Source organism: Cervus canadensis, chromosome 10, assembly GCF_019320065.1.
Source record: "Cervus canadensis isolate Bull #8, Minnesota chromosome 10, ASM1932006v1, whole genome shotgun sequence".
Lineage (NCBI taxonomy): Eukaryota > Metazoa > Chordata > Mammalia > Artiodactyla > Cervidae > Cervus > Cervus canadensis.
Window position 1 is genome coordinate 48788994 of NC_057395.1, and position 23715 is coordinate 48812708.

The 23715-nt window shown below is 38.7% G+C and overlaps 1 protein-coding gene and 1 pseudogene across 4 annotated transcripts in view; both read right to left on the reverse strand.

Moving 5' to 3' along the window:
* SLC23A2 (solute carrier family 23 member 2) overlaps positions 1–23715 on the reverse strand; it is a 139420-nt gene that overhangs the window by 54326 nt on the left and 61379 nt on the right. For all 3 annotated transcript variants that reach the window (XM_043478813.1, XM_043478814.1, XM_043478815.1), the window contains 2 exons: positions 18479–18577; positions 264–380 (listed from right to left, as the gene is read on the reverse strand). In XM_043478813.1, the coding sequence (XP_043334748.1) occupies positions 264–380; positions 18479–18577 (216 nt within the window). The remainder of the gene's footprint in view (positions 1–263; positions 381–18478; positions 18578–23715) is intronic.
* LOC122447992 lies at positions 6090–7150 on the reverse strand (annotated as a pseudogene). Its single transcript, XR_006271470.1, has one exon. The product of XR_006271470.1 is annotated as a proteasome subunit alpha type-6-like (transcript).

Below are 23715 nucleotides of genomic sequence, written 5' to 3' on the forward strand. Positions count from 1 at the left end.
TGTATGATCTTTTTTCCTTCCTTCCTTGTCATTTCTCTTGCTTATTCCCTGAATATTTTCCTTCTTTCTTACCATGGTTACCCTACTCCTCCTGTTTTCTTCCTTTCACTGCTTTGAAATTCAAATTAACAATTATCATTCATCATCCTTAAAAGAGTAACTTAAAGCTGTCAATAAGTAGAAAATAAAAATAGAATTTTAAATAATCTCGACAGACAATTCAAGCATCTACTGGTGGTTACATTCCAAAGGAATCATCTTACCTGCAACCCCAGAAAAATGCACAGGTACCAGGGTGGAACATCTTCTATGGTATAAATCATATCTGATCTCTGGGGGTCTAGACTGCCAGTGCTATCCAAGGTCTCAGCAAGGGAGCTCTGTGAGCAAGGGAGAAAAGAAGTTGTTTAATAAAAGCAAGGTCTAAAGTTAACTCAGCACAGGCTGTTACTGAAAAACAATTTTATAAAGTGGCTGTCACTCTAATGTAAAATGAAGCCTTTATTACCTTTGTGTCAAGCACACTCAGTGGGATAGTCTGTTCTCAGGATTTAGGGGCTCAGTATCACTTGCCATCAACTCATCCCCAAGAGCAACCAGCTTGCTCAGAGCTTCTCCCCAAACCTGGGCACCTCCTGCATAGAGAGAGATGCTCCCAAGGTTGAGACCACAAAGTAATACCATGGCATGAGTGATACCATCCTTGGGTGGTAACCTGAATGAAGAAATATTATAAAATGCTAACTAGTTTCAACAGCACTAATCTGTCCCTCCTATCCCATCCCATCCCTGCAAGGAAAAAGATTTTTGTACCTAAATACCCTTCTTTTATTCATTTTAAAATTTTATTTTTGGCTGTGCTAGGTCTCTGTTGCTGTAAGTGGGCTTTCTCTCATTGCAGCAAGTGGGGGCTACTCTCGAGTTGCATTGCACAGGCTTCTCGTTGCAGTGGCTTCTCTTTTCAGAGCGTGGGGTCTGGAGCATGCGGGTTTCAGTAACTGCAGTGCATGGGCTCAGCAGTTGTGGCACATGTGCTTAGTTGCTCCATGGCATGTGGGATCTTCCTGGACCAGGGATCAAACCCATGTCCTCTATACTGGCTGGCAGATTCTTAACCACTAGACCACTAAGAAAGTCCCAGGAAACACATTTCTTTTAAAACACTTCTGCTCAGACACAAACGTGAGTGAAGAGAGCAAAGGTATACAGATACTATGATTCAAAGAAACCGATAAGATTCTGTAAAACAATTATCCTTCAGTTAAAAAATAAATTTTTAAAAAAGAAAAAAAAATTAAAGATGCTAAAAAAAAAAAGACTAAAAATGTATTTGTAGTTAAGGATAACCCCACCAACCCCCATTACTGAAGATTTTTTTAAATGTTGTGTTGTATGCTTTATAAACCAGAATCTTTACAGAGACCACAGGTTATACTCCAGACATTTCCGATCAGCTTCAGCGTCACTTCTGAACTCATCCAGTATCTGAGCCAAACTGAAAACTCGGTCGGGGGGGAGGGAGTTCCCGTATATACCCACAATGTTACTCTGTTTCTAAAACCATACAATTTCTTGGAACCCAAGATGTGCCTTTCTTTTTTTAAGTTTTTTAATAATAAAGTGGCTAAGAGGAAACAAAATTACAAGATGTGCCACAAAAAGGATAAAGATGACAATATTCTAAACCTTGGTCACATCTAGCCCAATTTGTTCCACTTTCCAATGGATCTGATCCACAGAAAGATTCTGAGAAAGATGCTGACTCCTTGTTTATCACTTCATTTTTCATATACTGGAATTTGAACATACACTGGCCAAATACTCTTGAACAAAGACCGTTGTATTAATGACACAATTCAGTATCACTTTCAAAAGCCTAAAGGTAAATATCAAAAGTAAACGGACATTTGATCTAATCCAAATGTGAATTGAATATGACCTTTCTGAACCATTCAAATGTTTGAACCATTCAAACAATGGATATAGGCAGGTCTGCATTATTAAATGGGTTTAAACATATTATATGTGTCATTCAAAACTTGTTCATAGGGGTGGCAGAGAAGGTACACATGGTGAGGAACTTGATACGCAGTTGTGTGTGTGCTTAGCCGCTCAGTCATGTCCAACTCTTTGTGACCCCATGGACTATATAGCCCGCCAAGATCCTCTGTCCGTGGGGATTCTCTAGGCAAGAATACTGGAGTGGGTTGCCATTACCTTCTCCAGAGGATCTGCCCAACCCAGGGATCGAACACAGGTCTCTTGCATTGCAAGCAGATTCTTTACTACTGAGCCACCAGCGAAGCCATGATATGCAGTAAAGGATTAACTCAGCAGGTCTGGGCTGTTCAAACCGTGCACATTTGAAAGAAAAGTTTGGTCCTTACCTGACACCTGGAAGATACTTCAATGTTTTTGGAATATCCTTCCTCTTAAGAGTATATTTGTCTACCTGAACCCCTGAGCCGCCCTTCATAGATTATTCTAACAGTGCAATTGACAATGGGGGCCTTGAGCCACATGGTATCAATTTGACTCCAGAGGGTCTGGCAACACTTCTTGAGTGTCCTCAAACATTGTTTTGGGGGAAATTAAGCACTGCCCACATGACTCCATTAGGAAGAGGACAAATGAAAGTTTGCTCAGTGTCTCCTATACCCTGCCCTACATGGGTTTTTTCCATTGATTTTAATCTGAACCCTTTTTCTCAAATAAGCTATAACCAGAAGCTTTTCTGAATTCTATGAGTTGGTCTTGTTCAGTCATGTCCAACTCTTGCGACCTCATGGACTACAGCATGCCAGGGTTCCCTGTCCTTCACTATCTCCCTGAGTTTGCTCAAATTCATGTCCATTGAATCAGTGTGAGTCATCCAAGCGAATCACTGAACCTGATTCGGGACTCCTAAACGAGTCTTGGATATTTCTGAACGAAGGTGACCATTTGCTAATATGATGCAACTATGGACACTGGACTCACTACACAAAGGACAACTCAACACTATCACAGTGCCTACACGTGGGAGTGTTACTGCTCACAAAGTAACAAAAAGAAATGTCTGAAAACAGAGTGCTGTAGCACTACCATTACTAGATTAGTATAATCTGTTAGAATAATATTGTAAGCATTACTACTCTAATGATTCCCAAATGGCTAGTTTTACCTATAAAACACATGAACAGAACTGAAGACTGGATCTGTCCTCTTTATAACCTGGAAGGCTAAGATTACGATGTGTACACAAATGTGTGTGTGTATATATATACTGTATACACACAATTTTTCTTAGTAATAAGGGTGGTTCTACAACTCAGTAATGAACTAATGTAAATGCCCACTGATGATATCAAGAAAAAGCAGGAAATTGTATGGTCAAGGGGATAAGTGAACCCTGTCAGACAAATGCTACACTGCTCCTCCCTGAGACAGAAGGAGAATAGTCACTGCAGACCATGGTACCACTTTCTGTTATCACAGCATGAACAATATGAACCATTTTAAAACTGCAAAAAAAAAAAAACCTCCAACAGAGAAGTCTCTTTGAAAGATGATTACATTAAGTCAGACAGAGTAGGAGAAATATGGGATGACATCCCTTCTACGTGGAATCTAGAAAGAAATAAAAGAAATGAACTCACTTACAAAACAGAAAAGAGACTCACAGACGTACGGTGAGGGTGAGAGGGGGAGGATCGGGGGAAGCTGGAAGGAGGGAAAGTTAGGGAGCTTGGGGTGGACATATACAAACTCTGTATTTAAAGTGGATAACCAATAAGGGCCTACTGTACTGCACATGGAACTCTGCTCAGTGTTATACGGCAGCCTGAAAGGGAGGGGAGTTAGGGGGAGAATGGACACATGTATATGCACAGCTGAGTCCCTTCACTGTTCACCCTATCGTAACACTGTTAACTGGCTATACCCCATTATTTCTGGAATATGTAGAGCATCTGTATGAGCTGTGACCCATCTGGGAGAGGGAAAGACTCTACAACATAGGTGCTGGAGGGGAAAGGTATAAAGAAGTGAGCTGGCTGACCAACAGAAGCTGAGAAATGTTCTATGCTTGAAGGCACAAGACAGAATAGGGATGGGAAAAAGATGGGCTTTAACTCTGCAAACCAATCAGACACGCTGCTGCCTGCCAACTGCTATCCTCGCCCTTCAAGACACAAAAATGTATTATTTGAAGAATACAAGTCAGAAATACCTCAGACTGAGGAATACTATGTGTGGTTTTAACCCACAAGCATGAACAGTGAGATCCTTATCTGTTTCCAGAATGCTAGAAGCTACAGGAAGACACTAGAGTACTCCTTTCCAGATGATCTGATCAGCCTCAGAGACAAAACACTTCCATCTACAGACCCTACAGTGATAAGATAGCTTTCCCTATTCAGTGGAAAGGCTGAACAGAAAACTTTATCCACACACAATGATTCTACAATCATATTTTTTATTGCCTCACATTCCTCCAAAAATAAAAGCCAAATAGAAGAAATAGGTCCATGTAATAGAAAGAAAACATTGGCAGAGGGAGAAACCTGTCTCTTCACAAAAGTATTTTGAACCTGGGAGGAAAGAAATGTCATTTTCAAAGCTCTAATCAGTAAATAAAAACAAAAACAAAGAGTAAAAAACACCTTAGGAACTAAAAACAGGATAGGAAAAAAATTCAACAAACGGGTTGAGAGTCCCAAATAACATGTGCCCCAAATAACAAAAAGACAAACATGGGTTAAGAACAATTTTTATGGAAGAAAACAGAATACAGGAATCAAAGAAGTAAGAAAATTTCTAAGAACTAAAGGATATGCTTACAAATTAGAAAAATACACTAAATTCTCAATAAATTAATTAAAAAAGATTCAGCTATCTTTGAAAACTCAACAAAAGAATCTAATATGTCAAGAAATTTAAGGACAAAGGGGAAATAAAACATGAGTTTTAACAATTTGGACAGAAGGGGAAAAAAAAAGAAAAATCAAAATGGTAGGAGCACAAGAGGGAAAGACAACATGAAAAAAGTATAAGAGAAAAAAAGATTAGAAAGAAGTGATAGGGCAGACAAAGTAGATTCAGAACAGACATGAATGGAGCCCCCAAATAAGAAAACCAAAAGAAGAAACTAGAACAAAAAATAAAAATGTAATTCAAGACAACATTGCTGAAGTAACAGGAGACTTGAAGCTAAATATTGAAAGTGCCAGGAAAAGCTGACACAGAAGGTCAGCTTCAAAACTTATTATTATTATATGATAGTCAGTAAAGTTACTGAATATAAAAGATAAATAATCCACAGAAAAGGCAAAAAGATCAAGATATTGATTTACAAGGGGAAAAAAATAAGACCAGCCTGAGATCTTCAAAGCCATATTCAATACCAGAAAATGAGAAAAGAGCAAACAATAAGGTATGATTCAATTATTTCCTTAATTTTGTATTACATAATTTTTCAAAACTATACAGTGGTAGAAGGAACTTGAAATGCCTGTCCTATATCTATTCCCAGCTCCAGCTTCAAAATTTATTATCCCTGGATTCTTATTTAATCTATTTCTCATCTCATTCTAACTTTACTGGAGTAAAGGGATGGATTATTTTAAACTGAATCCTCAAAATACATACATTTGCTCAGAAACACATATATGTCTCTTCAGCAGATAAAGACCCTTAAAAAGAACAGAAATACCATTACATACTAATCAAATTAACAATTTCTTCATATCAGTTAATACCCAATGCTTATTAAAATTTTTCCATCCTATGTCAAAATTTTGTTACAGCTGATTTATTTGAGTCAGGATCTAAACAGTGTCCTAAAGATTTTACATCCAGGCAAACTTTCCTTCAAGCCTAAATGCTATAGATAAATTCTCATCCAAAACTATTCCCATGATCCAGTTCTTCAGGGTTATTTCTCTAACTTCAATGAACATATCAAATCACATAGGAATCGTATGAAAATGCAAATTCTGATTCAGCAGGTTTTGGTTGGGGCAGAGATTCTACATTTCTAACAAGCTTGTAGGTAATGATGTCAACAAAGCTGGTGAATGGACTACACTTTATTTTTTTTTTATTTTTTATTTTTTCCAAAAGCACTGGTTTTATTTATACAGAGTCCTAACCATTTCAGTGGCAGCAAGAGTGGGACAAGTTCCTTTTTCAATCGAGGGGCCCCCAAAATGTTGGTCTGTTGTTACCAAACACACAGGCAAGTGGTGTCACGGATTTGGTAAACTAACTACAGTGTCTAGTCTCTCTCTGCTAGAGCAACAAGGTGAGCGTCAATCTCTGCTTCTGTAAGAATCCTGAATTTAGGATTTTCGACTGTAACTACTCCAACTTCTATTTCTGAAGGTTTGAAATCAATTGATAGAACAGTAGACAGGCATGTAATCGCAGTTTCCACTGTCTGCTCAAAGGTCCAATCAAATTTCTTCTTTACTTTTTTTTCAAGGAAGCTGGTTGACTCAGTTTGTTTAACTCCTGCAGCAGTTGCTTTAAACCCACAATAGTAACCTGCAGGATCACACTTGTACACCTGAGGGCCTTGTTCTTCATCTATACCAATTAAAATCATACAACAACCAAGAGGCCTCATTTCAGCATTCTGTGTGTAGACCTGAGAAATACCAGCAATTCTTTTACACAGCATGTCCACGGGAATTTCGTAACCATACTTGTATTTCCAATTAGCTGCCTCAAGCATGCCCGCTGTACCTGGGATCTACTGTCAGCTGTCATTCCTGTCATCACACAGCCAATGTTTTCAGTTATCTTGAATAAGTGAGTCACTGTGCTGGAATCCAGTAATTTGTCAGGCACTTTCTTCTGTGTGACAATCACTGCACAGTCTTTCCCTCTGACAGCTACTGATGTAAGGCCACCCTGGTTAACAGCCTTAAAAGCATATTCTACTTGGTAGAGCCATCCCTCGGGAGAAAAAATGGTAATGTGTCGGTCAAAACCAGCGCTGGAACCCCGGGACATGGTGCACCACTATTCCAAGCACAATCTCGGGCCTCCTAGCTCCTGCACCAGGCGTACAAGCCCCTGAGGAAGTTCTCAATGGACTACACTTTAATATCAAGGGCCTGGAGGATGAACTTCAGTCAACCAAGAAATTACTGGTGAAAATCAGCAGAAGGTTTGACTCAAATTAGCTGTAGAAATAAAACTAAAAGTAGGAAGTAGGTAGCCAGAATATATAAAAGTCATGTGCACCAAAAAGATACAAACATTACAATTAACAAAATGTGAGAGGGGAAAAAGAAAAAGGCAAGCAGTAAATTGTAATCTAATATAGTTGGAAGTCAAAGGATGATACTTAAAGCTGACAAATCAATTATAACAGAAAGTGCAAGAAGTATTTCTGACCAAAATCAGACAGTAGAAGAAAGAAAATGGAAGGAAGAAAAATTACCAATTTTGTTACTGTTCATGGTAGATAAATGAAAATTATTAACCTTTATTTTAAAATTAAAATTAATGAGATCTATTATCAATAATAGTTTTATCAATGTGAATATTCTAATGTCCTTGTTTTTAGAAATACACACTGAAATATTTAGGGAAAAAGGAGTATCATGTCTGTAACTTACTTTCAAACAGTTCAGAAATGATTGCTCTATATATACCTAATGATTTTCTAAATCATGAGATTATCTATTCAAAATATTAAAATTAATTTTTAAAAACAAAAAATTCCACATACATTTAGTAATCTAGTGAAGTATATACATCATGTAGGTGGGGTAGAGACTAGTAGCTCACTGTCTATAGTACAACACTCTCAGATATGTGTGTTCATGAGTGGAAAAGCATGTGGAATATACACATCAGACTGCCAGTTGTCAATTAGGCTGGGCAGACCAAGAATGGAGGCAGCACATTTTAAACTTAATACAATTTTGGGCTGCTTATGTTAAAACAAGTATGCTCAAGAACAAATGGTACTAAAAGGTAATGAAAATCTGGAAATGAGGAGGAGCCGCCTACCTAATGGCGCCCACCCACAATGGCGCCCACCCTCACTGGCTTCACAAGGTAGAAGGCACTCCCCAGCATGCAACGCAGCCATCTCCACCTCTCCAGGAGACTGTCCAAGACCAGCAGTAAATTCCCACTCATTCTACATATGAGCACCAAAATCGCAACTAGCTATTGAACAACCATCGACTGAAGACACTGGAACACACTAAAAAAAGGTACCCAGCATCCAAGGACAAAGGAGAAGCCATAACGAAATGGTGAAGTGAAGTGAAGTCGCTCAGTCATGTCCGTCTCTTTGCGACGCCATGGACTGTAGCCTATCAGGATCCTCAGTCCATGGGATTTTCCAGGCAAGAATACTGGAGTGGGTTGCCATTTCCTTCTCCAGGGAATCTTCCTGACCCAGGGATCGAACCCGGGTCTCCCGCATTGTAGGCAGACACTTTACCATCTGAGCGGAGGGGAATAATTATGATAAAATCAAATCCTATACCCGCCAGGTGGGCGACTCACAGATTGGACAGCAATTATACCAAAGAAGTTCCCCACTGTTGTGAAGGTTCTAGGCCCCACATCAGGCTCCCCAGTCTGGGTATCTGGCCAAGGGACTAGGAATCCCCAGGGAATCTGACTTCGAAGGCCAGTGGGATTTGATTACAGAGCTTCCATAGGACGGGGGGAAACAAGAGATTCTTGGAGGGCACAAACAAAATCTTGTGCACACCAGGTCCCAAAGGAAAGGAGGAGTGACCCCACAGAAGACTGGGTTAGACCTACCTGTGGGTGTTTGAGGGTCTCCTGTAGAGGCATGGGCTGGAAGCGGCATGCCACGGATACAGGGACAATCTAAGCCCTCTTGGAGATCACCGGTAGTCCTACTACAGAAACCTATAGACTCCAGGACTGGGTCACCTCAGGCCAAACAACTAACAGGGAGGGGAGCACAGCCCCACCCATCAGCAGACAATTGTATTCAAGTTTTACTGAGCACAGCCCTGCCCACCAGACCAAGACCCAGTTTCCCCCACAGCCAGTCCCTCCCATCAGGAAACTTATACAAGCCTCTTATTCTCAGCCACCAGAAGGCAGACAGAAGAAATAACTACAATCCCATCAGCCTCTAGAGACAGAAGAAATAAGAACTATAATCCCATCAGCCTCTAGAACTAATACCACAATCACAGAAAACTACCCAAAATGAAAAGAAATAGGATTATGTACTAGATGAAGAAATAAGATAAATACCCAGAAACACAACTAAATGAAATGGAGATAGGCAAACTCCCAGAAAAAGAATTCAGAATAATGACAGTGAAGATGATTCAGGACCTCTGAAAAAGACTGGAGGCGATACAAGATTGAGGTGATACAAGAAATGTTTACCAAGGACCTAGAAAAACTAAAGAACAAACAAACAGAGATGAACAATACACTAGACAGAATCAAGCACAGAATAACTGAAGCAGAAGAATGGATAAGTGACCTGGAAGATAGAATGGTAGAAATTAATGCTGCAAAATGGAATATAGAAAAAATAATGAAAAGAAATGAAGACAGCCTAAAAGACCTCTGGGACAATATTAAATGCACCAATATTCACATTATATGGGTCCCAGAAGGAGAAAAGAGAGAGAAAGGACCCAAGAAAATATCTGAAGAGAAAACTGGTGAAAACATCCCCCACATGGGAAAGGAAACAGCCAATCATGTCCAGGAAGCACAGAGTCCCAGGCAGGATAAACCCAAGGGGGAACACACCAAAACACATGGTAATCAAACTGACAAAAATTAAAGATAAATCATTAAAAGCAACAAAGGAAAAAAGACAAATAACATACAAGGGAAAACCTATAAGGTTATCAGCTGATTTCTCAACAGAAACTCTACAAGCCAGAAGGGACTTACAATATATTTCAAGGGACTTGAAATATATTTCAAATGATAAAAAGGAAGAACCTACAACCAAGAATACCCTACCCAACTAGACTCTTTCAGATTTGATATTGAAATCAAAAGCTTTCCAGACAAGCAAAATTAAGAGAATTTAGCACCACTAAATCAGTTTTACAACAAATGCAAAAGGAACTTCTCTAGACAGGAAACACAAGAGAAGGAACTGATCTATAAAAAATAAATCCCAAACAACAAAATAGGAGTAGGATCATACATATCAATAATTACCTTAAATGTAAAGGAGTTAAATGCACCAACCAAAACATAAACTGGCAGAGTGGACACAAAAACAAGACCCAAATATATATTGTCTGTAAGAGACCCACTTCATACCTAGGGACACTTACAGACTGAAAATAAGGGGATGGGAGAAGATATTTCATGCAAATGGAAATCATAAGAAAGCTGGAGTAGCAATACTCATATCAGACAAAATAAACTTTAAAACAAAGACTGTTATAAGAGACAAAGAAGGACACTACATAATGATCAACAGTTCAACCCAAGAAGAAGATATAACAATTATAAATATATATGCACCCAACACAGAAGCACCTCAATATGTAAGACAAATACAAACAAACATAAAGGAGGAATCGACAGTAACAAAATTAACAGTGGAAGACCTTCATATCCCACTTTCAACAATGGACAGATCATCCAGACAGAAAATCAGTAAGGAAATGCAAGCCTTTGTTGTTGCTGTTCAGTTGCTCAGTCATGTCCGACTCTTTCAACCCCATGGACTGCAACACACCAGTTTTCCCTGTCCTTCACTATCTCTGGAGCTTGCTCAAACATCCACTGAGTCGATGAGGCCATACAACCATCTCATCCTTTGTCATCCCCTTCTTCTCCTGCCTTCAATCTTCCCCAGCATAAGGGTCTTATTTCTAATGAGTCAGCTCTTCGCATCAGGTGGCCAAAGCACTGGAGCTTCAGCTTCAGCATCAGTCCTTCCAATGAATATTCAGGACTAATTTCCTTTACGACTGACTGGTTTGATCTCCTTGCAGTCCAAGGGACTCTCAAGATTCTTCTCCAACACCACAGTTCAAAAACATCAACTTTTGGTGCTCAGCCTTCTTATTGGTCCAGCTCTCACATCCATACATGACTGCTTGAAAAACCATAGCCTTGACTATAAGGGTCTTTGGTGGCAAAGTGGTATCTCTGCTTTTTAATATGCTGTCTAGCTCTGTCATGGCTTTCCTTCCAAGGAGCAAGCGTCTTTTCATTTCATGGCTGCAGTCACCATCAGCAGTGATTTTGGAGCCCAAGAAAATAAAGTCTGTCACTATTTCCATTGTTTCCCTATGTATTTGCCATGAAGTGATGGGACCGGATGCCACGATCTTCGTTTTTTCAATGTTGAGTTTTAAGCCAGCTTTTTTACTCTCCTCTTTCACTTTCATCAAGAGGCTCTTCAGCTCCTCCTCACTTTCTGCCATAAGGGTGGTGTCATCTGCATATCTGAGGTTATTGATATTTCTCCCTGCAATCTTGATTCCGGCCTGTGCTTCATCCAGCCCAGCATTTCACATGATGCACGCTGCATAGAAGTTAAATAAGCAAGGTGACAATATATGGCCCTGATATACTCCTTTCCCAATTTTGAACCAGTCCATTGTTCCATGTCTGGTTCTAACTGTTGCTTCTTGACTTGCATACAGGTTTCTCAGGAGACAGGTAAGGTGGTCTGGTATTCCCATCTCTTTGAGAATTTTCCACAGGTTGTTGTGATCCACACAGTCAAAGGCTTTAGTGTAGTCAATGAAGAAGAAGTAGATGTTTTGCTAGAATTCGCTTGCTTTTTCTATGATCCAACAGATGTTGGCAATTTGATCTCTGGTTCCTCTGCCTTTTCTAATTCTAGTTTGAACATCTGGAAGTTCTCAGTTCATGTACTGTTGAAGTCAAGCCTGGAGAATTTTCAGCATTACTTTGCTAGCCTGTGAAATGAGTGAACTGTGTGGTAGTTTGAACATTCTTTGGCATTGCCTTTAATTGAGACTGGAATGAAAACTGACTTTTTCCAATCCTGTGGCTACTGCTGAGTTTTCCAAATTTGCTGGCATATTGAGTACAGTACTTTGACAGCATCATCTTTTAGGATTTGAAATAGCTCAACTGGAACTCCATCACCTCCACTAGCTTTGTTTGTAGCGATGTTTCCTAAGGCCCACTTGACTTCACACTCCAGGATGTCTGGCTCTAGGTAAGTCATCACACCATTGTGATTATCTGGGTCATTAAGATTTTTTTTCTATACTTCTTCTGTGTATTCTTGCCACCTAGAATATTTTAGACGACTTAGACTTAATTGTTATTTATAAAGAATCCCATCCAGAAGCATCAGACTTCACATTTTTCTCAAGTGCACACAGAACGTTCTCCAGAATTGACCACATGCTGGGCCACAAGGCAAGCCTTGGCAAATTTAAGGACACTGAAATCATATCAAGCTTCTTTTCTGATCACAGTGCTATGAGATGAGAAATAAGCTACAAGGAAAAAACCTCTAAGAAACACAAACACATGGTAGCTAAACAATATGCTACTGAACAACCACTGGTTCACTGAAGAAATCAAAAGAAATTAAAAAAAATACCTAGAGACAAATGAAAATGAAAGCACAATAGTTCAAAACCTTCTGGATGCAGTAAAACTAGTTACAATACAGTCTTACCTCAAGAAACAAGAAAAATCTCAAATAAACAACCTAACCTTACACCTAAAACAACTAGATAAAGCAAAACAAACAAAACCTAAAGTTAGTAGAAGGAAGGAAATCATAAAAGTCAGAGCAGAAATAACTGAAATAGAAACAAAGAAAACAATCACAAAGATCAAGGAAACTAAAAGCTGGTTCTTTGAAAAGATAAACAAGATCGATAAACCTTTAGCCAGATTCATCAAAAAAAAAAACAACACACACACACACACACACAACAAATGGAGAGAACTCAAATCAGTAAAATTAGAAATGAAAAGAGACTACTATGAACAACTGTATGCCAATAAAATGGACAATCTGGAAGAAATGAACAAATTCTTGGAAAGGTACAGTTCCCCTAGACTGAACCAGGAAGAAACAGAAAGAAAATATGAACAGACCAGTCACAAGCACTGAAATTGAAACCATGATTAAAAACCTCCCAAAAAACATAAATCCCGGACCTGACAGCTTCCCAGGCTAATTTTATCAAACATTTAAGAGAACAGTTAACATCTATCCTTCTGAAACTGTTCCAAAAAGCCAAAGAGGAAGGAAGACTTCCCAACTAATTTTAAAGCAGACAAAGATATGACAAAAAAAAGAAAAAGAAAAAGAAAACTAGAGACCAGTATCACTGATGAACACAGATGCAAAACAAATACTAGCAATCCATATCCAACAATACATTAAAAAGATCATACACCATGATCAAGTGGGGTTCATCCCAGGGATGCAAGGATTTTCAACATCTGTAAATCAATTAAATTGAAGAATAAAAACCATATGATCATCTCAATAGATGCAGAAAAGGCTTTAGACAAAATCCAGTACCCATTTATAATAAAAACTCTCCAGAAAGTGGGCATAGAGGGTACATACCTCAACATAATAAAGGCCATATACAACAAACCTACACCTAACATCATACTTAATGGTGAAAGGCTGAAAGCATTCCCTCTAAGATCAGGAACAAGACAAGGATGTCCACTCTCACCACTTTTAATCAATATAGTTTTGGAAGTCCTAGCTACAGCAGTCAGAGAAAAAGAAGTAAAGGGAATCCAAACTGGAAAATAAAACATTAAACTGTCACTGTTTACAGATGATATATTATACATAGAAGAGCCTAAAGATGCTACCAGAAAATTACTAGAACTTATGTGAATTTGGCAAATTTGCAGGTTACAAAATTAATACACAAAAGTCTGTTGCACTTCTATATACTAACAATGAAAGATTAGAAAGAGAATTACAAGAAGTAATTCCATTTACTATTGCATCAAAAAGAATAAAACACCTAAGAATAAACCTACCTAAGGGACAAAAGACTTGTACTCCCAAAACCATAAGACACGGATGAAAGAAATCGGACAACAAACAGATGGAAAGACATACCATGTTCATGGATTGAAAGAACTAATATTGTCAAAATGATTATACTACCCAAGGCAATCTATAGATTCAATGCAATCCCTATAAAATTACCAATGGCATTTTTCATAGCACTAGAACAAAAAATTTCAAGATTTGTACGGAGATACAAAAGACCATGAATACCCAAAGCAATCTTGAAAAAGAAAAACAGAGCTGGAGGAATCAGGCTCCCTGACTTTAGACTATACTACAAAGCTACAATCAACCACACAGTATGGTACTAGCACAAAAATAGGAATATAAATCAACAGAACAGGATAAAAAAAACCCAGAAATAAGCACCTATAGTCAATTAATCTATGACAAAAGAAGCAAGACTACACAATGTGGGAATGACAGTCTCTTCAATAAATGATGCTAGTAAAATTGGACAGCCACATGTAAAAAATATTAGATCATTCTTTGACTCCATACACAAAAATAAGCTTAAAGTGGATTAAAGACCTAAATGTTAGGCTGGACACTATAAACTCTTAGAGGAAAACACAGGCAGAACACACTCTGACATAAGTCACAGCAACATCTTTTTTAACCCATCTCCCAGAATAATGGAAACAAAAGCAAAAATAAACAAACTGGACCTACTTAAACTCAAAAGCTTTTACACAGCAAAGGAAACAATAAACAAAACAAAAAGACAACCCACAGATTGGGAGAAAATATTTGCAAATAATGGGACTGATAAGGGATTAGTTTCCAAAATTTACAAACAGCCTGTGACATTTAATGGCAACCCACTCCAGTATTCTTGCCTGGAAAATCCTGTGGATGGAGGAGCCTGGCAGGCTACAGTCCATGGGGTTGCAAAGAGTCGGACACAACTGAGCGACTTCACTTTCTTTCTTTCTTTATGACATTTAATAGCATCAAAACAAACAATCCACTCAAAAATGGGCAGAAGATCTGAATAGACATTTCTCTAAAGATGACACACAGACGGCCAACAGGCACATGAAAAGATGTTCAAAACTGCCAGTTATTTGAGAATGCAAATCAAAACTACAATGAGATATCACCTCACACTGGCCAGAATGGCTATCATCAAAAAATCCACAAACAACAAATGCTGGAGAGAGTGTGGAGAGAAGGGACCCTCCTGTGCTGTTGGTGGGAATATAAAATGGAGCCACTACAGAGAACAGTATGGAGGTTCCTTAAAAAACTAAAACTATGAGCTACCATGTGACCCTGCAGTTCCACTTCTGGACATATACCCAGAGAAAAACATGGCCTGAAAAGACACATGCATGCCAATGTTCATTGCAGCACTGTTTACAATGGTCAAGACATGGAAGCAACCTAAATGCCAACTGACAGAGGAATGGATAAAGAAGATGTGGTACATGTATACAACGGAATATTACTCGGCCATTAAAAAGAACAAAATAAGGCCATTTCCAGCAACATAGATGAACCTAGAGAGTGTATACTGAGTGAAGTAAGTCACACAGAGAAGGAGAAATATCATATGACATCCCTTATGTGTGGAATCTAAATGATACAAATGAACTTACTCACAAAACAGAAGGAGACTCACAGACTTAGAAAACAAACTCATGGTTGCCAGGGGGAAGGGATGGTTAAGGACTTTGGGAAGGTCATGTACACACTGCTATATTTAAAACAGATAACCAACAAAAACTTACTGTATAGCACATGGAACTCTGCTCAATGTTATGTGCCAGTCTGGACAGAAGGGGGTTTGGGGGAGAATGGATATATGTACACATATGGCTTAGTTCCTTCACTGTTCACTTGAAACTATCACAACATTGTTAATTGGCTATATCCCAATACAAAATATTTTTGGTGTTAAAAAGAAAAAGAGAGAGAGAATCTGCATGGTTCATAAATCAAAAAAGGTTAAAATTTAAAAAAGAAATTTCCTCATTATGAAGTTCAAGTCCCTCAGGCTCCCTAATTGAAGAATCCTAATGATACTGAAGTCCATACTAAGAAAGTCCTGGACATGAGTCTTAACATCATCCTATGGACTTATGATTATGATCTGGGGCACTAATCTTCTGGTCTTTTCAACAAAAAAATCCCTTTGAGCAAATTCCAAAATGAGTCTCTTGTAGCTAATATCACATTAGCCAGAATTTACTTCAAGAAATTCAAGAGTTAAATGGACACCAGAAAAGCAAAGTTTTTAATAAAATAAGTAAGTACATTAAAATGAATAGCTAAGAAACCCTACAGATATGAAGAAAACATAGGACAGAATCTCTTGCTTCCAGTTCTTTTGTCTTTCCTTGAATGGTTCATTCTTATTTCATAGTCAAGTGTTCAGAGAGCCTTTCAATGCCATCTGAAAAGCAAGATCCCAAAGAGTAAAATCCTCTGGTGTCAAGTTTTCTTTACACAAATTCAAGACAACAGAAGACCTAATATTTCATTTTCTTCACCTTTAAAACAAGGACAGTGATGGTACCTTTCTAACAGGGTTGCTAAGAGGACTAAATATGACAGGCTGCTGAAGCTAAGGGTCTGGACCTTTGGCACTATTCAACATACAATAATTCTTAGTATCCTTGCCATTTCATAGGAAAAGAAAAAGGACCAGTAAAAGGACCAGGAAGATCTATTTCACTAGTGTTTAAGAAAATACACACCTATTAAAGTTCAGATGATAAAAAAAATGTTCACCCGAACAATAAATGTCTAGCATAAATGTGCTAACATTACCATACTACACATTTTTCCTGCCAGCAGATCAGTAAAAGGTACACCTACAGATATTTTACAACCTGAAAAATTAATACTCTATCAATCATTTCAAAAGAGAGCCATCAATTCCTGGATAATGAACATCCAAAATCATGACAGCCTTCAGCCTGGAAATTCTGGTGACTCTCTGATTAAGGATCAAATATCTGAGGTTTGAATGGAGTTCAACAAGTCTGTAAAAGACAGAAGCACTTTGCTTAAAAAAAAAAAAAAAAAGAAGCACTTTGCTACAAGATGTGTTTCTTGGATGTTGAAACTCAAGCTAGATAAGAAGCAAGCCCTACCCAGACCCTGCCCTATGGACAGTCTCTGCTGCAGACCAAAGCCTCAACAATGGCTGCTCCCATCACTGTGCTCTGAGGAGCAACTTGGAAATCAGTACTATAGAAATTACAACATCTTGGCATGAATCTTATACTTAAGATTCACGTAACTTATAATAGCTTGACCAAACAACAGCAATATTGGTCAAGACAGCCAAAAATGAGATTTCCATCTCCCAAACTAGAAAAGAAAGAAAAAGAGAGAAAGAGAAAAAGAAATCACAGACACAAAAATTTGATTATTTAAGAATTTCAATATAATTTATTTTGTTCTTTACCATTTTTGTGATTATACTGTATACTTACTGTACTAGTACCCGAGCTAGGAATTATATTTGTATATATCAACTTTCCAGTGGTCTGTTATTAGAATACACAGTATACACTGTCTATAGTACAATATAGTGGTTCTAGAATATAATACATCATTATATAAGTTGATGATAAAAAATAAAATCTGTCTTAAAAATCGCTGTCAAATGAAACTCAAATAAAATCGAGAAGTCTAAGGACTGCAAAGCAGTCTGGAAATTCCATGTTATTATACTTTTCATATATATCAGACACAGTAGCAGATACAAAGAGAAAAAGAAATTAAGGCATGTGGACCCTCTCTGGGCAGCTTTCTCCAGGCCCCTGTGAATATGGTCATACATTCTATGGTCACACAGACTGACCTGTCAAGCAGATGAGATGAGGGATCACCGACTTCAGTGTGTGATTCTCAAATATCTTTGTTCAAGGCATTTTCACAGTCTACATAACTCATCTACTGGTGTCTTTTATTTACTGTACACAGTATATACTGTGTGTTGCAGTCCATGGGGTCGCAAAAAGTCAGACACAACTGAGCGACTGAACTGAATTGAACAGTATGTACCAGGCACAATGCTAATAACTTTATATATATTATTTCAATACTCACAACTTTAAGGCAGATGCTGATATTTTTATACCCATTTTAGAGGTGAGGAAACTAATGCCCAGAAAGCTTAAGTAAATCCCTCAGGATCAGAGTCGTATTAGCACCCAGACCTAACGACAGACCTCAAACTCCTAACCACTTCACTCTGGGATCCTGGCTGAGGTTTTAAAAATATCTAGTTAAAGACCTCTACATGGTTCTCACTGAAATATTGCCATCAAAACAATAAAAATTTCTAAGTACTATTCCTTATCACTCCTTCTATTTCCATTATGAAGAACACAAACACATACACACTCAGAAAGAGACAAAAATTCCAGATGGATACCCACTTCCTTATATAGGAACTTCCTTGTATAGTGGTGGGTGAATGGATGGGGCTGACGAAAGAGGTACCTTTTCTGCGATGCCGTTTTCTGTCGTATATATCGCCATGAGCTCGGTGTCTTCATTGTCCTGTTCACCACTGGACGTGGCCCCTCCATTGATCACCACCTGAAGAGAAACAATTTGTTTAGAGGTTTGTTTCACCCTATACCACTCTGCTGTATAAAAATCTTTTCCCTCAAAGAAAATAACTGCATGAATTTCCCCTATCAGACTAGCCAAGTTTTAAGTTTTCTTAAATGAAACTCCTGACAAGTACATATGCACCAGTGACCACACATGTGTTTCTGATGGGGAAACGTATCATGTGTCCTATAGAATAAGGATCCAAGAATGGGAGTCAGCTGAAGGACACCAGAAATGTAACACTCCAAGAAACTACAAGGGGTAGGATCCCCAGAAGCCTCTAGACAAGGGAGACCTGGCTGTGAGGACAATGCTACAGTTTCTGAGCAGGTGAGAAGCATCCTGAGCTGCCTTGGTTAAGATCCTTTCCCAATGCCAGATTAACAACAATCTACGTCCCTACAAGGAAGAAATGTGTGCCAGTTGGAGCAATTCATGCACTGCTGTTATCCTAATTTACTAATTTATATTTCTCACAGCAATTAAATAAACTAGCCCACTGGTGTGTCCACTTCTTTGTGGCACTGAGGGGATGTGGATGGGTAGTGGCTGTCTATGACAACAAAATTGAGTTTCTAGACCCTCAAGATAAGGACTAGAAGTTATCCTGAGATTCAAAGAAAACTTGGGCACCTGGCAGGTCATGACCCCCTTCATGCCTACCCCCTGGTCAGGTGCAACTTATGTCCTGGCTGACTGCAGCAAATACCTGAAAATATTTTTAGTCTTTAGCTTAGTGATTCCATTTTTTAAAATTTACATTGAAAAAAACAATACTGAAAATGATTTTATGTGTGAATAACACCACAACTACATTTTTTAAATACTGAGGAAAAAAGAAAAACTACATTAAAAGTTTAAATTCTAGTGCTATAGAACACACTAAGGAGAAGTAAAAGATGAGTGATAGTGTAAGAGAAAACAGGGCAACACATAACAAATGATTGGTAGTAGTAATTAAAAAAAAATACCTACAAATAACCCAAAGGATAGGAATCTAGCCATAGGAAAAAAATTAAAATATCCAGTGAGACAACAAAAAGTCGTTCAACCTTAGTTAAAACTACAAAAGCGACAAAATATAATTCCATTTTTTTAACATAAATTAGGAGGAAATTTTAAAAGAGGAATCTGGTGTTGACCAGGGTGTAGAGACATTATGTTCCTGGTGGAATGATCTTTCTGGAGATTAACTTAGCACTGGGATTTGAAATAGGCATTTTCTTGGAGCCAGCAATTTTACTTACAGAAACTTATCCTCCAGAAATATCTATGCAATATATATGTTCACAGTTGATGACTACAGCATTACTTAAAATGCTGAATACTTGGAAAACCGTACACGTTTATCAAAAAGTCATTGTTAAATTATCGTGTATGTATTTCAAGAATAGCATTCAGCCATTAAAAAAATTTTTTTTTGGCTATGCTGCATGGTTTGCAGGATCTTAGTTCCGCAACCAGGGCTTGACTCTGGCCAATAGCAGTGAAAGTGGCAAATCCAAAGCACTGGACAGCTAAGGAATTCCCAATATTCAGCCATTTTAAAGAATAAAACAGACTTTCCTGGTGGTCCAGTGGTTAGGAGCCTGCCTGTCAGTGCAGGGGACATGGGTTTGATCCCTGGTCTGAGAAGATCCCATGTGCTGCGGGGCAACTAAGCCTGTTGTGCTGCAACTACTGAGCCTGCACACCTTAGAGCACTGCAACAAGAAAAGCCACTGCAATGAGAATCCTGTGCACCGCAACTAGAGAAAAGACCCTACTTGACAAAGAGAAAGCCCACACAGCAACGAAGACCCAGCACAGTCAAAAATAAATAAATGATAAAATAAAATAAAACATAAAAGCATAAAACTGATGTACCGACGAGGAAACAAGTCCAAGAAATACTGTTGTGTTTTTTTTTTTTTAAGTCACAAGTGTTAAAAGTCACAAGTGCAAGCCTACAATTAACCGGATTATGCTAAAAAAAAAAAATTTTTTTTAATACCCTCTCTATCTGTCCAAAATGTTTGGGAAAGGATCCAGGAAAGTCAAAATCACTAACAGGTTGCCCTCAGGGCAAGAAGTAATGACAGGCACTTTTCATTCCCAACCCTTCTGGACTGGGATCCAGAAGGATCTGGATCTTTTTTTCCCTGTGGCTGTGCTGGGTCTTCGCTGCGGCATGCAGGCCTCCTCTAGCTGTGGTGTGCAGGTCTGTCACTGCAGTGGCTTCTCTTGTTGCAGAGCATGGGTTCTAGGGAGCATGAACTCAGTAGTTGCAGTGCAACAGGCTTAACTGCCCCAAGGCAGGTGAGATCTTCCCAGACTAGGAATCGAACCTGTCCCCTGCACTGGCAAACAGATTCCCAACCACTGGACCATCAGGGAAGTCCTGGATCTTTTATAATCAGTACACATTCAGGTGTTGTTTGTAGACGTCTATGCTTTTTAAAAGGGCTAATATAAAAGGCATACACCAGTATACCAAAATAGTAACAGTGATTGCCTTTAATCAATGGAGCCATTTTTACCCTCTTTTTCTCTTTACATATTTTGGTAATTTTCCACAATGGGGACAATTTATTTTTATAACAGGGAAGAATTTAAAAAGACTAAAGATCTGAGCAGCGTGGCTTCGCTAAGGTAGTCCAGAGAGATTTCAATCCACCTATTTCTCCAGTCGAGGAAATAAGGCCATAGAAAATTTTAATTTCTTATTCAAGGTCATACAGATTATATAACCCAAGTATAAGGCTAGTTTCAAAGTATTCCAAAAAAATCTCAACTCACTAGTATATAATTCTTACAGGATAAGATAGTCTTAATTCAAATAAAGAATTGCTTTTAAAACTATCTTTAAGTCATGCTATAGCTTTTTACACAAGACAACTGGGTTTGTGACATTTCTTTGTCTACAAAACTAGTTGTCAGCAGGATATATCTCCCAGCCAAGTGTAAGTCCACAACATGAAACTCTCACTACTAGAAAGAACCATGCTCCAACCATGCTCCAAACTCCAAATTTTCCAATGAATCAGCTCTTTGCATCAGGTGACCAAAGTATCAGAGCTTCAGTTTTAGCATCGGTCCTTTCAATAAATATTCAGGGTTGATTTCCTTTAGAATTGACTGGTATAATCTCCTTGCTGTCCAAGTGAAAAATCTTTCAAGCTAGGTTGCAGCAGTACATAAACCAAGAACTTCCAGATGTATAAGTTAGATTTAGAAAAGGCAGCGGAACCAGAGATCAAATTGCCAACATATGCTGGATCACAGAAAAAGCAAGGGAATTCCAAAAAACATCTACTTCTGCTTTATTGACTACGCCAAAGCCTTTAACTGTGTGGATCACAACAAACTCTGGAAAATTCTTAAAGAGATGGAAATACCAGACCACCTTACCTGTCTCCTGAGAAATGTGTACAGGACAAAAGCAACAGGTAGAACTGGACATGGAACAATGAACTGGTTCAAAATCACAAAAAGGAGTACATCAATGCTGCATATTGTCACCCCGCTTATTTAACTGACATGCAGAGTACATCATGCAAAATGCCTGGCTGCATGACTCATAAGCTGGAGACTGCCGGGAGAAATATCAATAACCTCAGATATGCAGATGATACCACTTTAATGGCAGAAAGTGAAGAAGAACTAAAAGCCTCTTGATGAAAGTGAAAGAGGAAAGTGAAAAAGCTGACTTAAAACTCAACATTCAAAAAAACTAAGATTATGGTATCTGGTCCTTCACTTCATGACAAATAGAAGGGGGTAAAAAATGGAAACAGTGACAGACTTTATCTTCTTGGGCTCCAAAATCACTGTGGATGGTGACTGCAGCCATGAAATTAAAAGATGCTTACTCCTTGGAAGAAAAACTATGACAAAGCTAGACAGCGGATTAAAAAGCAGAAACATCACTTTGCCAACAAAGGTCTGTGTAGTCAAAGCTACAGTTTTTCCAGCAGTCATGTATGGATGTGAGAGTTGGACCATAAAGATGTATGAGCACCGAAGAACTGATGCTTTCAAACTGTGGTACTGGAGAAGAGAGTCCCTTGAACAGCACAGAGATCAAAACAGTCAATCCTAAAGGAAATCCAATCCTGACTATTCACTGGAAGGACTGATGCTGAAGCTCCAATACTCTGGCCACCTGATGGCTAGAGCCAACTCATTGGAAAAAACCCTGATGCTGGGAAAGACTAAAGGCAAAAGGAGAAGGGGGCAATAGAGGATGAGATGGTTGGATGGCATCACTGCCTCAATGCACATGCGTTTGAGGAAACTCCGGGAGATCGTAAAGGACAGGGAAGCCTGGCACACTGCAGTTCAAGAGGTTGCAAAGAGTAGGACACAACTTAGTGACTGAACAACTGAAATTAATACATGACTTTTTGTTGTAATTAAAGTGACCAGATATCAACCAAACCAGGACCCTTGTGAGCATAAAGGGGAGATGTATCAACATGTATGAGGAAAAGACCTCAGATGCAAAGGAATCAATCACAACTTTCCTGACTGTGTATGAACACAAAGCATAATGAAAGAACACAGAATTAAAGATTCTGCTCTATCAATTCATTACTTCCTCACACCATCTTAAAAATGAAAAAAGCACCCTGTGTCCTGTCTGTGTGTCTCTTACTTCACCAAAAGGTGCCACCATACACCCAGGTGGCCTATCCCAACCTCCTCAAGTCATTCCTGACTTTCTATTGTATACCTCACCACCCACACCTAAGACAACACCAAATTTGGTCACATCTGTACCTTTAGCACCTCTCAAAGCTGCCTGTTTATGATCTACCCATCTTGATGGACCCTAATTCCATCTTAGGACCTAATTCCAAGGACCCTAATTCCCAGTTTCCTGACCTCAGCAGGACTGCCAAGCCCTCAGCTTTTGTCAAGCCCAAATGCCTTTTCAACATCTTATGCCTCAGAGCCCATGAGGCATCAGCCTTAATTCCCTCTTCACCCTGTCTTGGGACCATGGCACATCACTACAGTCACTCTCGCACAAACCTTCACTGTCCTCTCTGGTGCTCACCTGGCTAAATCAAGTCATCCATCCTTACTCTTCATCCAGCTTCCTTTTGCAATGCCTTCCTTACTGGCTGCTTCCGCAT